General features: G+C 41.9%; 1 protein-coding gene across 3 annotated transcripts in view; it reads left to right on the forward strand.

The window, feature by feature from the left end:
• The window catches only part of LOC129771323 (ATP-binding cassette sub-family C member 11-like), a 50,670-nt gene that overhangs the window by 17,189 nt on the left and 16,584 nt on the right, over window positions 1–16,897 (forward strand). For all 3 annotated transcript variants that reach the window (XM_055774868.1, XM_055774850.1, XM_055774860.1), the window contains 2 exons: window positions 55–331; window positions 398–1,296. In XM_055774868.1, coding sequence (XP_055630843.1) covers window positions 55–331; window positions 398–1,296 — 1,176 coding nt within the window. The remainder of the gene's footprint in view (window positions 1–54; window positions 332–397; window positions 1,297–16,897) is intronic.

A 16,897-nucleotide genomic window follows, 5' to 3' on the forward strand; every position in this document is an offset into this window, starting at 1 on the left:
TTAAACTTGAATTTCAAACGTTTTACTGCGTCTATGCATAATATATTGTTCCAGCTATTACCTAGCCACCCACACAATGATGCTGAACGAGGACACTCTGCAAGCACCCGGCTCAGACGATATACCGATACCGTATCTGGAGCTAACCGGAGAACAGTTGGAGAGAATTGCGCTTGCTCGTGCTATCTATTGTCACCGACAGATCGTGCTTCTGGATGAACCTCTGAACTGTTGCGCCAATCGCGAGCAGTCGTTCAAACTTTATCTACAGATGATGAACACTTTTCGGCAGGATAATAAAACTGTTATCCTGGTAACACAATTCGACGAGGTAAGTGATATGTTCATGGCGAAATACTAAACCAATACTGGGTAATTCTAATAAAATGACTTCTAGTATCTGCGGTATTGTGACCGGGTTTTCCGGATTGAAAACGGAACCATTTACCGTGAAGGAAGTTACGCTGAAATTCTGAACATGCCGTCACACCTTGAAATGACACGTCAATCCAATATTGAAACTGCCTGCCGTAACGGCTGGGAACTGTATGAAGGAAGCGACCCAACGGGTCTCAATATCGCGAACCATACCCATTTCAAAGTGAATCGACGATCCAAGAGGATAAGTGATGGATCCATCGAAATTGACCCGGTTGCTTGCGATCAGCTCAAACACAGAAAACTACTGCGCGATGTTCGAAGTTTCTCGCCATGTGATTACATTATGCTCGTATTCATGCACTTGATCAACAGCTTGCTTTACTTCGGTCCTATATTCACGCTTGTGATCATCGTTGAACAAGGTGACATCAATCCGTGGCTGAGCACCATTTGTTTAGGCGTGATCGTGTGCACCTTCTTCATGGATAATATCTGTAAAGCATATGTAGCTCGAGTTATGGCGAATCGAAATAAGGCATATCAATCTGCTCTCTTGAAGGCATTACTGGATTGTTCGCTGACGTATCTACAAACTACAAGTATCTCCGTTGTGCTGGATTTATTCAGTGACATCATATCGGCAGGGTTCGTTCAAATCGACAGTGGTATACACCATGCATTGATCGTTCTTTTTTCCGCGGCACTGCTGATAATCGCCAATTACTGGGCCGCCTTCATAGTGGCCACTTTGTTTGTGACTGTCGCCTTACTGACCCACTATTTGAAATACAGTCTACAGCATCTGTACGGTCATGAGCAACTCTCAAGGAGACGCATGTTCTCGATCCTGACAAATCATTTGGCTGGCCGCGTCGTTATCCAGTCCTATGACCACGTGTCCAGCTTTGCGCATGAGTAAGTACATTCGGTTCTCTTTTATCTTTTTCTTCTTATTTCTATCTATATATACAGTAGAACCCCCATTATCCGCGAAAGCGAGTTCCATAGTAATTCTATGAACCTACCCTAAATTTGACAATGAGTGGTAGGTTTTTGTTCTTCTGTTTTGGTCATGACTTTCACATTATTTGACTACTGGTGTACACGACCTTACAGATGGATAGTTCAATGATTCCTGTATTGATAAAACATTGTTTTCAAACTGAAATATCTGTTTTTTGTGTTTGCACCTCATTTTTAGTCATTTGTTGTGTTATCCGCGATTTTCGTGATCCGCGGTGAGCTAGCCCGACTATTCCGCGGATAATCGGGGTTCCAATGTATGTATAAATCACGTGTCAAGGTGTTTGTGGTCGGATTTCTTCGAAACGGCTCGACCGATTTAGATGATATCATGCACAAAAAACTTGGTAGACATGAAAATAGGTCGTAAACTATATATGATACCGCTAGGGTATCGTTTACCATATATTTAATACTGATTAGGATGATCCTTAATTTTTTTTTTCTTGAATTTGGCTTCAAATAATAATACAACCCGAAATTTTAACCGAATTTCCTATTTTTAATCGCAATTTTAGTATTTTTTGTATACACAATATTCAAATGATTCAACCCTCATTCATTTTTCAAACAGAACGAATGTATTTAGGTTGTTAAATGACAGATGGCGCTACGTCCGCTTCATCCACACATACTTTCATCCAAACATGCGAAATTCTCCTCAATTTGTCAAAAGCCAGGCGCATCGCCGACGAGCTAAAAGCCTTGTTGAATAAGCACAATGAATTATCTTCAAATCAAACAAATCCGGATTGTAAATTGACAATCACGCTATTGTCATCAATCCTGATAAAACAGCAGCTATAGGGCACTTGTATAGATTATTCCTACGACACAATCAACAAATGCGGCGTGAAGAGAAATACATTCACTTGAGAAATGCTATCATGAGGAAACCCGACACAGCCTTTGCTATTGTATTGTTATGACATCTCATGACAGCATGTGTGTTAAAAAAAATGAAGCCCGGTCCGATCCAGTCCCACAAATTGCTGGATGTATTCGAGTATGTATCCGATATTGTTACCACAAACATGGTCGGTGATTTGAAATTATTATCGACTTGCGTGGTAAATGGAGTATGTGCAAAACGTTTTCCTAACGTTTTCATCAACGACACGATCACAAGCATAGGCGGATATCTAGTATATCAATCATTCATAAATAACAACAACGCAGCCATTAACTTTGAAAATCGCTTAGTAGTACCATATTCGCATCAGCTGAGTAAAATATTCAATGTTCATATTAATGTTGAGTTCTACTGATCGATGAAGATCAATAAATACATTTACAAGTCCGTGAATGAAGAAAGCAATGTGGCTGTTTCTAATTTAAGTACCGACGTGAATACTTCTTGATTGAATGACAACAAATGGCCAACGTGTACGTTTCATCAACGAGACAGCAATTAAACGAAATGAATATGAATTTATCTATTTATTTATTTTTTTACTTTTAGATAAAAATATATTACTTTTTTTTCTTTCCATCTAAGTTTTAAGATATTGAATCAAGAAACCTCATACCATATTCATTCCTTCAAATCATTTCATTGGCCCTATTTATCGTATCGTATCGTTTTATTCAAACACACTTACAATACACTTTTTTAACATCCAAAATATTCACTAGAAATCATTTATATGGCAGAACAACTGGTCAGCTAGTATAGAATAAAAAACTCGTGTCACGCTGTTTGTGATCGAACTACTCTGAAACGGCTCGGCAGATTTATATGGAAGTATACTCAAAAAACTTGCTAGGCATGATAAGGTTTTTATCCCATTTGTTTATTTATTAAGGCTCATTAGCATTTTAGCTGTCACAGAGCCGGATATTAATCGTGTACATGTAAAGGGTATTTCAATAGGGACGCTACAAAAGTAGACCGACGCAAATGACGCCATTTTTTCCCGGCCTCTTGACATTTCTCTTCAGTATGGCTTGTCATTTCATAATGGAAAGATCTACGATCCAACAACGAGTCGAGATTTTTTAAATTTACTGCCGAAATTTTGATTCAATTGCCTCAACTTTAAGAGCGCTACGTCCAATTTATGTCATAATCGTTCCTGCTAGATCAACAATTGAAGGAAGGAAGGTCTTGTATTATAGAGACTTTAAACTTTTGCAGTTCATTCGTCTCTAGCCTTGAGAAAGGCCCTTTGAAAACTCTACTCTACTCTACTACTCTACTCCAGCGCTACCACCTCCGCCCTCTTGCCTTGAGAAAGGCACTCGATCCCTCGCCGTCCAGCTCGTCCAGCAACGATGTTGTCCAGTCGGTGTCCACACAAAGAATGATGCAACAATTGAGCGTCTAGTGGAAAAATTTGAATCCATAGGCACAGTACAAAATGTTCCCGTGCCAGTGAGACAAAGAAGTGCTCGTAGTGTCGAGAATATTGCTGCCGCTAGCGCATCAATTGAAGAAGACCCAAATCAGTCTCTCACACGTCGTTCTCAAGCGTTGGGCATCTCTGTGACGTCGTTGTAGCGAGTTCTGCGAAAAGATCTTGGTTTACATCTGGTGGATCACAACATTGAGGAAAAAGCGAGTTCCTTCGGCTGAAGAAGGGCTGGATGATAGCTCAGGATTATACACGAAAATACACGGTATATGGCACTTAAGGAAGACGATCAGATGTGGCTTGCACTGGTGAGTTAAAACACTTCGGAACAATTTCTAAAACACTTGATTTATTGTCGCGATCATTCACATTTGAATGTTGGAATTGGAATGGAAGAAATGGTAACGGTAACGGTATTGAATTAAGGAGACTTTAAACTCTGAGAGTTCATTCGTCTCTTGGAAGAAATGCATTGCTAGGAATCGATTCATATGCTGTTTGCTTGTATGCGTTCTGCTTCTGTTCGGCATCGGGATATGCTGTTGTCGTAGTGTCGTACACCACACATTGCCTTTTGGATGGAAGGGAATGATTTGGATAGGAAAAAGGATAGGGATGGACATTAAAAAAAGGAAATTTGGAACACTTGCTCCTCGTTCGCACTGTGGGCGCGAACAACATCCTTACAAGATCAAATTGACACAAGAACTGAAGCCGCTTGACCACCAGAAGCGTCGTATGTTCGTGAATTGGGCTGAGCAACAACTTGAAAATGATCCGGATTTTCATCGAAAAATCATCTCCAGCGATGATGCTCATTTTCGGCTGAATGGTATCGTCAATAAGCAAAATATGTCTTATTGGTCAGGTCAGGTCCCCAATCTACACGTACTCCATGAGTCACCATTGCATCCCGAAAAAAAACACGGTTTGGTGCGGTTTATGGTCCGGCGGCGTCATTGGGCCGTACTTCTTCCGTGATGATCAAGACCGGCGCGTTACTGTGAATGAGAATCGTTACCGCTCAATGAGAACCGAATATTTTTGGCCCGAATTGGATGAAATGGACTTGGACAATATGTGGTTTCAACAGGACGGCACCTCAAGCCACACCGCGAATTTTACAATCGATTTATTGAAAACCAAGTTTGGTGAGCGTGTTATCTCACGAAATGGCCCAGTCAATTGGCCGCCTCGGTCGTGCGATTTGATGACGTTAGACTATTTCCTGTGGGGCTACGTCGAGTCTATGGTCTATGCCAACAAGCCAGCGACGATTGATGAATTTCGTACGAATATCAAACGTAAAATTCGAGCAGTATCGGCCGATTTATGCTTGAAAACCGTCGAAAATTGGGTTCAGCGTCTGGACTTCTGCAAGCGTGCCCGTGTTGACCATGCAAAAGAAATCGAGTTCCATACATAATGGCATCAAATGTACTCTCACATGAATGAAGCATTCCATTGATATCCAAAATCGTTTTTGTTTTATTTAAAAAAAAATTGTAGCGCTCTTATTTAAAAACCCGATACATGTTATGGTTCTATAAATTGTAAATTACACAGTAGTAATAGCCATTTAGGCGTAAGGGTATTCTTTCTGTTCTTCCATTGTTCAGCAGACCGGATCAAATTTGTTAAAATCATTATTGAAATAGTATATACATAAGGGTGCCAATGTATGTATGGGAAAAAATAAAACCCTAAAATTTCAAAATTTATCCTATACAGAATGTTCACCACCTCGATAAAACACCATATGCCGAATTTCAGCTCAATCGGACTTAAGGGAGAGTGGCGCAAAGCGGCCAAAGTTTGATTTTTTTTGACGTAGGACTACGTCTTACATTAAGAGTGCCAAATCAGAAAACAAGTCACGTTTTTATGAAATAAAGTTAACGTTAATCACTATTTTAGCTGTGTACGGATTCTAACGATTTGCATACCAATCGAATCGGAGATTTTCTAAGATTTGTTTGATATGCTATACATTACAATCCCATAGTATGTATATGGTTTAAATTGATAAGAATTGGAAGCATTCCCATTTCCTCATACATTTGTTCTGTCCATTTGTATGCTTTCCCGAACAGAGCTGTCAATAACGGGCAACTATGCAGCTGCTAGAATAAAAACAACGAAGGGAGATAGCGAAAGGAGAATATTTGCGAAGTAAACTCCACCCTTCCATAGTAAGTAGCGCATTGGCTCTATTCTGATCAACAAACTCCTAGCTTTGTTGACGGTTTTGACCGAGAGTCGAGAAACGATTTTTCATAAACGGTCATTCTCGCGATGTTTCATTTTTATCGCTGCAACTGTGTGCATCTGTTAGACGCGTGTTTGATGTTTGTTGAATGGCGATGTACGGAAGATGCATACGAAAGATTAAATACTCAGTGCAATGCGTGCATTGACATAAAGAAACAAATTGCGACATATGACCAATTAGTGTATTGTTCTCGCAAAGGCAAGAAAGAATCGTTGCTTCTGGAAATTTCAGGGTGCCCGGATCTTTTTACTAAAGATTTATTTATTAAATTTCGAGGTATTCGCAAATGATATTCGGAATGATAAACCAACAGAATTAAAAAAATGCGTATTCCTACGTCCTAAGCGGTCGTGTCTCGGATACAACTCCTCAATTTTTTTGAAAATCGAATCACCCAAGGGGGGAGTGAAGGAAATCGGGGTTTTCGAATGTTTGATGCCAAATGTCTTAAAATTGCATGAAACGTCGAGATCTAGTGTCATCTCGAAAAAACTTTTTTTGCCAAAAATCGACACTCTGGAACTTTTTTTTTCGGAATAGGAAACGAAGAGTATGGTTTTGGGTGCCAATAATAATAGTTATCTCGATTTTTTCCACGTTTATCTCGTTGATTTCCACGATAATAGACTCTTTGCAAAATATTCGCTCATTCGGATTTCATTTACTAGTGTCACAAACGTTAAAATTTGAGTTTTTTTTGAGAAACGAAAAATCGCCGAAAATCGAGGTTTTCAAAAAAAAAAGTTTGGTGCCAAATGTCTTAAAATTGCATTAACTCTTCGGGGTCGTTTGTTTGCTCTCAGCCACCACAGCAAGAAACCATGCTAATCTTATATTTAACTCAACCGTGTATCAGTTTATGCTTTTCCTAAACGAAGCTTGATGTCTAGTGATCCTGTTCACGAATCAATACGGTGTTCCTATGAGTAATAGATAACGGTACTCAGTATCAAACAAAGTAGTCAACTACACAAGACAACGCACAATGCGTTGAATGCATAGGAATGTGGGGCAAGAATCATAATAGCAGAGTTAAGCCATTGTAACACTTTGGTGGGATGGAAAAGATTGTTCATAAGTATTAGAACTGCTGTTTGCATAAATGTCTCATGTTATTTGAATAATCTCATAAGTGTCTCAATCGACAAAATCTTCGAGCTTGAGCTTGAGCTTGGGTAGACTGTACAATTCGTAGTTGCTCTCCGTGATTGACCTGAACCAACCAAATTGCACAAAGAACATACAGAATGACGCTTGGGACTAGCAAATCATTCTCGTTGTGCAATTTTCGGTGATTCGAGCTTTAAATGGTCAATAACGACGCCGGCCACGTCCTTACAGTCACCAGGGGAAGGGAAGGAATGTTAGTATGATATTCGCCGCCCGAAGGCCAGAAGGGTCCTCTCTATAGCGTGGTTCCCTAGCGAATATCATGGGAGGGATGGTTGTTAGTGGGAAGAGGTATGAATCAGGATTCACTGCGGTAAGTGATGTGACTCCCTAAATGCAAAATCTCAACCATTTAACGAACCGAATGCATTCTTATTCGATATCAATGATATCAAAACGTAACCTGAAATTGTAACCTAAAGCAATGATCGCAACACTGCTGAATTTGATTTGCCAAATGCCCTCGTATTTTTAATATCCCTGCTTTGAATTGATTCAGAGCACTTGCACATACAACCGCATCCACCAATGTACACAAACGCGCCCGAAACTCATAAAAAGAAACGAGTATTTCCGTATACAACCCTGAATACACCTATGATGAAGTGCTGTGATAACAACACTACGCAAATCGTGTATGAATACTATAGCACTTCTGGCAACCACTCAGATTATTACACTTCTATGTTTATTTTGTCATTGGAATTGAATCTTTAATGCTATTTCAGTTGTCCAAAGTTTTGATCTGCATATCGATTTTCTCAAAACAGGCACACTCCGTCTAAATGAAAGTATCTCCGACGTAAGTTTTATTATAGGAACGCAGCTTTAGGGGGTCACATATATTTCGCGTGTGTTGTTCTTTGCTTTGGACTACTTGAACTACTGAACTACTACACGATGACTGACACGTATCGAATACTTTCAGTACTGAAGCACTGATCATAAGAATAACGTTGTTATGGTGATAATTACACTACGCTTACACATGCGACGGTGCATACTCAAAGTTTTCGTCTCAATCGACAAAATCTTCGTTTGTCTAAAGTGAAAAGTTCTGATCATTTCGGATATGAAAAAATCATTATTTGAGTAACTTTCAATTATGTTGAAGTAGTTGTTTTTAAAGAGCAGAAACATTGTTTGCATTAGTGTCTTATGTCATCTGAATAATCTCTATTTAAAAATTCTTTGTTTGTTAAAAGTGAAAAATGCTGATCTTTTCGAATACACATTGCTGGCATTAAGTACACATTTATTGCATTAATGAAAAAAGTGTCTCATATTCAACGGATAATGAAAATAAAATAGTGTATTGATTATACTTCATATGATTTACTCTTGGAGACTGTTTCGAAAGATTTCACACCAACACGAATTATAAAATATAATTTTTATATAAAAACGTTACATTTGAACATATTGCTAAATTAATACATATATATGGTTCAATATATAGTTCAAAAGAAAAAATTTAAAAATGTTTATTTTTCATAATCTTGCATGTAACACTGATTTTTCTAGAAGAAATAATTCCGACCAGTACGACACCCATACCCAAATTTAATACGACCGCATAGGGTTAATCGTCGAGATTTACAGTTATCTCGATTTAGCTCATTCGGACTTCATTTACTAGATGAAGTCCGAAAGAGCGAATATTTTGCATAGGGTATATTATTGTACAAATCAACATTTTGTAGCAAGTTCCGAATGAAAAATCGAGATAACTATTTTGACTGGCTCCCAAAACCATACTTTTCGTTTCGTACTCCGAAAAAAATTAAGTCCCAGAATGTCGATTTTTGATAATTTTTTTTTCGAAATGACACTAGATCTCGACTTTTCATGCAATTTTAAGACATTTGGCATCGAACATTTTTTTTTTCGAAAATCCCGATTACCTTCACTCTCCCCTTGGGTGATTTTTCGATTTTCAAAAAACTCAAACTTTGACCGCTTTGCGCCACTCTCCCTTAAGTCCGATTGAGCTGATATTTTGCATAGCGTATTTTTTCGAGGTGGTGAACATTTTTCATGGGGTAACTTTTTGAAATTCGAGATGACCAATGGCACCCTAATGTACATGTATAAAATAAGCTTAGCCTATTCAGCTAGAGTTGTAATTGAAATTTTCTCATACTTAAAAAAAGTAGTAAGAAATACGAGGGTCGTTATAAAAATAAGTTTCAGTGCCTCAGAAATCGCGGAAAAATAAAGTTAGGACAAAAAACAAGGTGATTTTCGTAATCTACGTTTTATTTTCTATTTTTCTACATAATCGCCGTAACGTTCGAGGCATTTATCAATCGTATAGGAAGTTCTCTGAGAATTGTTTGATATGTTGAACATTACACATTCTTAGTCCATAAATTTTTTTTTCACTTGGATTGGCAACCACCCAATATCGAAGGTTCTACTTGGAAGCGATCCTCTTCCCTACACGCGAAAACCCCATATAGAGGGATTGTCTGAAGCATTTATTCACAATGCCTTTTATGACAGATATGATTAGGGCTAGTGATTTTCGAAGATAATAAATGTGTCTGAATTTCATACATACACCTCTCACCTTAACTACAGTCATTTTCGGTGGATTAATTTCAGTGTATCGGGGTGAAGCGGAAACGAAATATTCTCTACGCATACTGAAACATTGATTCTTCTGTTTCGTTCCTTCCTCTTTCGTTCTCTTACAAGTATAAAAGCAGAAGCTTCCACTGATGATTAATCATTCTTTGTGTGGACACCGACTGGACAACATCGTTGCTGGACGGGCTGGACGGCGAGGGATCGAGTGCCTTTCTCAAGGCAAGAGGGCGGAGGTGGTAGCGCTGGAGTAAAATAGAGTAGTGTTTTCAAAGGGCCTTTCTCAAGGCTAGAGACGAATGAACTGCAAAAGTTTAAAGTCTCTCTAATTCATTACCATTACCATTACCATGATGATTAAAGTTAGAGACGAATGAACTCTCAGAGTTTAAAGTCTCTCTAATTCATTACCGATTACCGACGATTAAAACTGCTTGAACGGGTTGGGGGTGGGGGGTGCTATACAAATGAGACACAAATTTTTGCAAAGCTCGAGAACTTCAAGCAAATGGAGCCAAACTTGACATGTGATGGTTTTTGTGTACGAGAAATGTTTTTTTTATGGTTTGACATACCTACATTCACTGAAGGAGGGGGGTGCGGTGTTAAAAGCATTTGAAAAATGGGTAGGGTTAGCACACAAATCGGCTTAACAAATGTATGGCAAAAAGGAAATTCTTCCAGTTTTCATGAATTTAAATTGTTTATAGATTACCGAATTGTGATGTAAAGCATATCAAACAAATCTTTCCGAGAATTTCCGATTCGATGGGTATGCAAATCATGAGAATTGGTTCACAGTGAAAATAAATATTAACGTTAACTTTATTTCATAAAAACGGAGATTACAAAACTACCTTTTGATTTGCGGTGCGATCATTATTTATTGAACTATTCATCATCAAATACAAAGGGAAAATTTTCAATTCAAACAAAAACAGGAACGTTATAAAAATCAAATGAAAGTGGTTCTGAAAAAATTATAGGAGGTTGTGCCGAAGATTCGACCGCATTGTTGACGTAGAACAACGCTGTTATTTTATATAAGTCGCTTATTTATACCTTCGGATATTATTCTATACTGCTGTGAAATTTTAGATGCAACTGCTTAGTAGAATACTCTGAAATGGTTTTTTAATTGTAGAATCAGTTGACGATAATTGATTGATGATTCATTCTTGCTCTCGCAAAACAATACACTAGCTGATCGTATGTCGCAATTTATTCATGTCAATGAATAAAAAATGTACCTCGAACGCTATTCCGGTGGTCTTTTTCGCAATTGACATAGAAGGAAGGTCTTGTATTATAGAGACTTTAAACTTTTGCAGTTCATTCGCCTCTAGCCTTGAGAAAGGCCTTGGGTTTTTTTTTATATCAAATTTTGCGCATGCTCCCTCTGCTCTCGTTTCCGGTAAATCATGTATATAGTGTAATAATTGTATAACATATGCTGGAAGAGAAGTACGTTAGTAATGGGAGGCATATTTGGTCACCTGGTAGTAGAAATAAGAAATAATTATATCAAACACGCTGGAAGAAAATAAAATGAGAAATGATGTCTAGCCCAGGAAGCTGAAAGCGAATATATGGTAATTAAAAGATATTACTTGACTTGTGTGCCATCCACGCAAAAATTGTATTCGAATGTCGGAAAAGAGCCTTTTTTTCAAAAAATCAAAATCTGTGTATGTTGTTGTGAGTGTGTGTCTAAGTGTGTGTGTGGGTGTGTTTGATTTGTGATATCTAACTACATATCTAACTAATTTTTTTTGGGCAGACTTATCTCACTTCTTAACTAGGCGAACCTAGCCAGAATTTTCACCTGCCCCCGGGCTTCTGAATGCCAAAGGGGGACTAGGCTCTGCGGAATGCACGTATCTGCATGCTCGTGCTGTTTCAGTCCTGGCCGAGAAATTGTCGGACAATCGCGCAGGTGCTAAGGATGACCGACTTTTGGATGCCGGCCAATTCCTTCTCCATGTTCAACACCTTTAGCGCTTCCAGAAGTGTCTTCGGGACGATTCCAGTTCCAGAGAGAACGACTGGAACAATTCTTGGAACCTCCCTTAGCCCCCACAGTTCCTTGAGCTCCACGGCCAATGGTCGGTACTTGCAGATTTTGCGACCGTGGGTCTCCTCCAGATTCTGGTTCAGTGGAATAGCGACATCGATGATGGTGACTTTGCGGTCGCTCTTGTCGTAAACCATTATTTTTTTTTTCCAAAATATATATTTTTATCAAGGCTCATATGACGTTAGCCTCACGGGGCCGGGAGTTCAATACTTTGACAATTTTTCTTATTATCTATGTTAGTAATATGTAACCGATTACTCGCGGTTGGCTCGAGGTTAGTATTACAAGTGTTTTCGTAATTCGGATGTTGCTGTCTCCAATGCTCTGTACGTGTGCCCGACTCGGGATACTTCCTATTGGGATGCAGCTGACCCTTGATCAGCAACGCCCCCCTAGTATGTACCTCATATCTAGCGTGGTGCGTCTTTCTCGACTCGAGGAATCCAGGATAGAATGGTCACTAACCGGCGCAATCATCAGTTCATGTAGAGTTGTCATGAGCGGTACAACCTTTGGCTCTTGTTGAATCATCAGTGGACTTCACAACCTTTGGCCCGTGTATCTGTAAAGAGTGTGTGTATGTATTGCCGCGACTAAGTAAAAGTTTATCGATCGGATAGGAGGGATATAAAACGGGGACACAACGAAGGGAACATCATTAAACGTTGACATCGGCGTTCCTGAGGAACAGGTATAGATGAAGCAGAAGATCAGGATCACGGCTACCTAAGATATCCCGGACGGGGATCTCCGATTGTCTGCCTTGTGCTCTCAGTGCTCTAGAGAGCTGAGAGCGAGCAGCATGGAACCGGATACACGACCAGACAACATGCTCGATGTCGTGGTAGCCATCGCCACAATCACAAAGATTGTTTGCTGCGAGCCCAATGCGATAGAGATGCGCGTTTAGGTTGTAGTGATTGGACATAAGCCGAGATATCACGCGAATTAAATCACGACCTACATTCAATCCCTTGAACCATGCACTCGTCGAGACCTTAGGGATAATCGTGTGTAACCAACGACCGAACTCATCTCCACTCCACATGCGCTGCCAACTTACGAGCGTGTACTGACGAGGAATGTGGAAAAATTCATTATAAGCAATTTGCCTTTCAAAAAGTGTGCCTTCTAAAGCGCCCACCTTAGCTAGCGAGTCCGCTTTCTCATTCCCCGGAATCGAGCAATGAGAGGGAACCCATGCTAAGGTAATCTTGAATAATTTTTCGACCAAAACACTCAATAGTTGTCTTATTCTTGTTAGGAAATAAGATGAGCGTTTATCAACTTTCATTGAGCGGATTGCCTCTATTGAGCTGAGACTGTTTGAAAAAATAAAATAGTGGTCGATGGGCAATGTTTCAATGATCCCCAGTGCGTAGTATATCGCACCCAGTTCAGCGACATACACGGAACAAGGATCTTTGAGTTTGAAAGAGGCACTGGAATTTTCATTGAAGATGCCGAAGCCAGTGGACCCGTTTATGTATGAACCGTCAGTAAAGAACATTTTATCAGATCTAACTTTCCCATATTCTGCCGAAAATATCGGCGGAATAAAATCGGAGCGTAGATGATCTGGGATTCCATGGATTTTTTGTCGCATGGACAGATAAAAAAAGACAGAGGAATTGCAAAAGTATGGGAAGCAAACTTGGTTGGAGAAGGGTGCACGTCGTGGGTAAGGTACTCATGGTATAAAGACATAAAACTTGACTGAGGAATCAGTTGGAGTAGATTTTCGAAGTTATCAATCACCAATGGATTCATGATCTTGCAACGGATGAGAAATCTGTAGGATAATTCTGTGAACCGAAGAGTAAGCGGGGGTACTCCTGCTTACTCTTCGGTTCACAGAATTATCCTACAGAATAAACCATTATATCTGGGCGGTTGTGGTGGATCGAGAGGTCGGTCAGAACAGTGCGATCCCAGTACAGCTTGAAACGGTAATTTTCCAGGACAGGTGCAGGCAGGTACCGGTAGTTTGGTACGTTGTCTTCCAGTAGAGCACATTGGAGCGCCAGTTGTCGATGAACAATACGGGCCACGTTGTTGTGGCGCTCGGTGTAGGCTGCGTTGGCCAAAACGGGACAGCCTCCCATAATGTGCTCTATGTTTTCACCTGGTTGATGGCACATCCGGCAAATGTCATCAACGTCTTGATCCCAGACGTACCGCCTGCAGTTTCTCATGTCGGCTTCTACTACTGAAGAGAGTTCACCACGCGTTAGCCACAGATTAGATGCGGCCTTGTCGACGTGTGGCCGGTCCAGTTGATGGGGGTGGGCACCATGCACTGCCTTCTGCTTCCAAGCTGCAATCTTCTCCTCCACTGTCTGCAGATTGCAGTTGAGTTGGTACTCCGCTTGCGCCAAGTGCAGAGCGCTGTATCCTCTGTGGGCGGCGCAGACAGCCCGGTATAGCGCGTTTTGGTTGGCGCGTTCTGCGAAGTACTCGCGCAGTTGTTGTACCTGGGCTACACACAGTGCAGATATGTCGACTATTCCAAGTCCCCCTTCTTTGCGTGGCAGTGAAACTCTCTCCAGTGCCGATTGAGGATGGTGCATTCCGGCCTCTTTAAATGCTTTCCTCATCCTCCTCTCAGGGTCCTCTAGGTCAGTTTTGCTCCATTTGACTACACCAAAACTGAAGGTCAGCAGGGGAGCCGCGAATGTGTTGATCGCGCGTACCTTGTTCCCCGCGTTGAGGAAAGTCCTCAGGACACAGTTCACTCGACTCAAGAACTTGTCTCGCAGCTCCGTCTTGATGTCGGAGTGGCGAATCCCGGTGAGCTGTCGGAATCCAAGGTATTTATAGGATTCGCCACGAACCATGTCTTGTATAAACTCGCCGTCATAGACCTCGTAGCCTCCGGATTCGGTAAGTTGTCCCTTCAGCAGGTGGACACAGCGGCACTTGTCGAGGCCGAACTCCATGCAGATGTCCCTGCTTATATCTTCGACAACCCGGATAGCTACACCTAGAGGCTGACGTGAATCAGCGTAGACCTTGAGATCGTCCATGTAAAAGGTATGGGTCACTTCTTCGTTGGCGCCGTCCCCATACCTTAACTTATAGCCACGACCGTTCCTATTGAGCGTCCTACTGAGGGGGTTCAGTGCCAGACAAAACCAAAGCGGGCTGAAAGAGTCGCCTTGGAATATCCCCCTCTTTATCTGCAGCGTTCTAGACTGCAACACATTTTCCCCATCACTAAGGTGCAGAGACGTACTCCACTGCCTCATCGCATGCTGCAGGAACCTAACGACGACGGGATCAATTTTGTAGAGCTCCAATACCCGGACGAGAAACGTGTGAGGTATGGAGTCATAAGTCTTCCTGTAATCGATGTAGGCCATGCTTAGGTTCCGCTGGTTATAAACCGCCTGGCCGACGATGGCTGCGTCGATGATGGCCTGGTCTTTGCAGCCATGCGTATTCTTCCTGCATCCTTTCTGCTCTTCTGCGATGATGTGATGTTGTTCGCAGTGAGCAGAAACTTTGGCGGTTATGATGCTGCTTAATATCTTGTACAGACTCGATAGGCACGTTATCGGTCTGTACTTTGATGGGTTCAATGTGTTGCTGTTTTTCGGGAGGAGGAATGTGACGCCACGGGTGGCGAATTCAGGGAGGTTGTGTGGGTCACGTAGCACCTTGTTGAAGCACTCAGCTATCTTTGGATGTGCGACGGTTAGCTTCTTGTGCCAGAAGTTCTGAACACCATCGGGGCCTCAGGTACCGCGAGGCTTCGCGGACATCGTTTTCTTCGACAATGATAGCTGGCATCTCTCCAATTTCACCACAACTCTCCTCCTCCCGTCTTAACCACATTTGCCCGTCGCGATGTTGTACTGGGGTCTCCCAAATACCAGCCCAGAAGTTCGTCACATCGCTAATATCTGGCAAACCTTCGCGGTAGTCGAGCTTCTCGTCGCTAATGTGGTCGTAGAACGCCTTTTCGTTATCTCATCCGATTTTGTTCCTGGCGCTTTGCAGAGTCAGAGTAACGTTTCAGCCGTTTAGTTAGGACGCTCAATTGCTGTACCAGTGTGTCGAGTTTTTCCGTCAGCTGGTGAGCTCCCAGCTGGCGAAGTTCAGTAGGCCGCACAATCACAGCAACTTGGCGACATAATTTCGCCGATCTGCTGCCTCTTTTGTACGCCATCAGTCTTCCAATTGCGGCGCGCTTGTTTAGGATCCGTTGCTCCAATCTCCTTCGCCATGGAGGCTCACGCCTTTCACGGAGATGTTGGAGCAGTCCGCCTCTTGGCCTAATACGGTATCCTAAACTTTTGGCGGTCGCCACAGCAGCACAGTAAACTTTCAGTTGCAGCTCCTCCATGTTTTCAGCATCAACCAAGTGCAGCGGAAGAACGTGCTCGTTCATGAGCTTTACTGCACTTGTCAGCCTGCGGGAATGCTGCAACTTCGGGATCCTGGGGCGCGACAATGGGTCTGTGTCGCGTAACTGTGAGATCGCCTCGTCGTAGTGGAAGACCAGATCGCGTAGTAGTTGTTGATCTGGCCTTGGGTCTTCCGGCTCAGGGGGTTGTAGTACTGTGACCTCCACTGGTGCTGATTCGCGTGCCCCACTCGCGAATGAATTGCTCAGCCGTACTGAACTTCGTCTCGACACATCGCTTGCTCTGTTGTTCCTGGAGCTTATTTCTCTCTGCACCTGCTGCTTGATTTCGTCGATTTGCGTTTGGGAGAGCATGTTGTTGCGTACTATCGCTCTACGCCTCGCGTTCATCGCGTTCTGATCAAGCCTCCCGACGAACTCTGGATACGCTTCCTCGAACATTGTTACTATTCGAGGGCGACCGCTCATGTCCGTCTCCAAAGCAGTGCAGATGTAATAGGCGCGGATCACGAATTCATTCATTTCGTGTGTCCACATGATCCGGCGCCTAGTGGTACCCACAAGTGTGGACGATTGTCGTCTGGCAGTCGCAACACGTCTCGTAGGCGCAGCGTTTCTTGGGTGATGTCGATGGCTGCTGTTTCCGTGTGGCGGTAGCTCTT

This window comes from Toxorhynchites rutilus, chromosome 1 (assembly GCF_029784135.1).
Source record: "Toxorhynchites rutilus septentrionalis strain SRP chromosome 1, ASM2978413v1, whole genome shotgun sequence".
Classification (NCBI taxonomy): domain Eukaryota; kingdom Metazoa; phylum Arthropoda; class Insecta; order Diptera; family Culicidae; genus Toxorhynchites; species Toxorhynchites rutilus.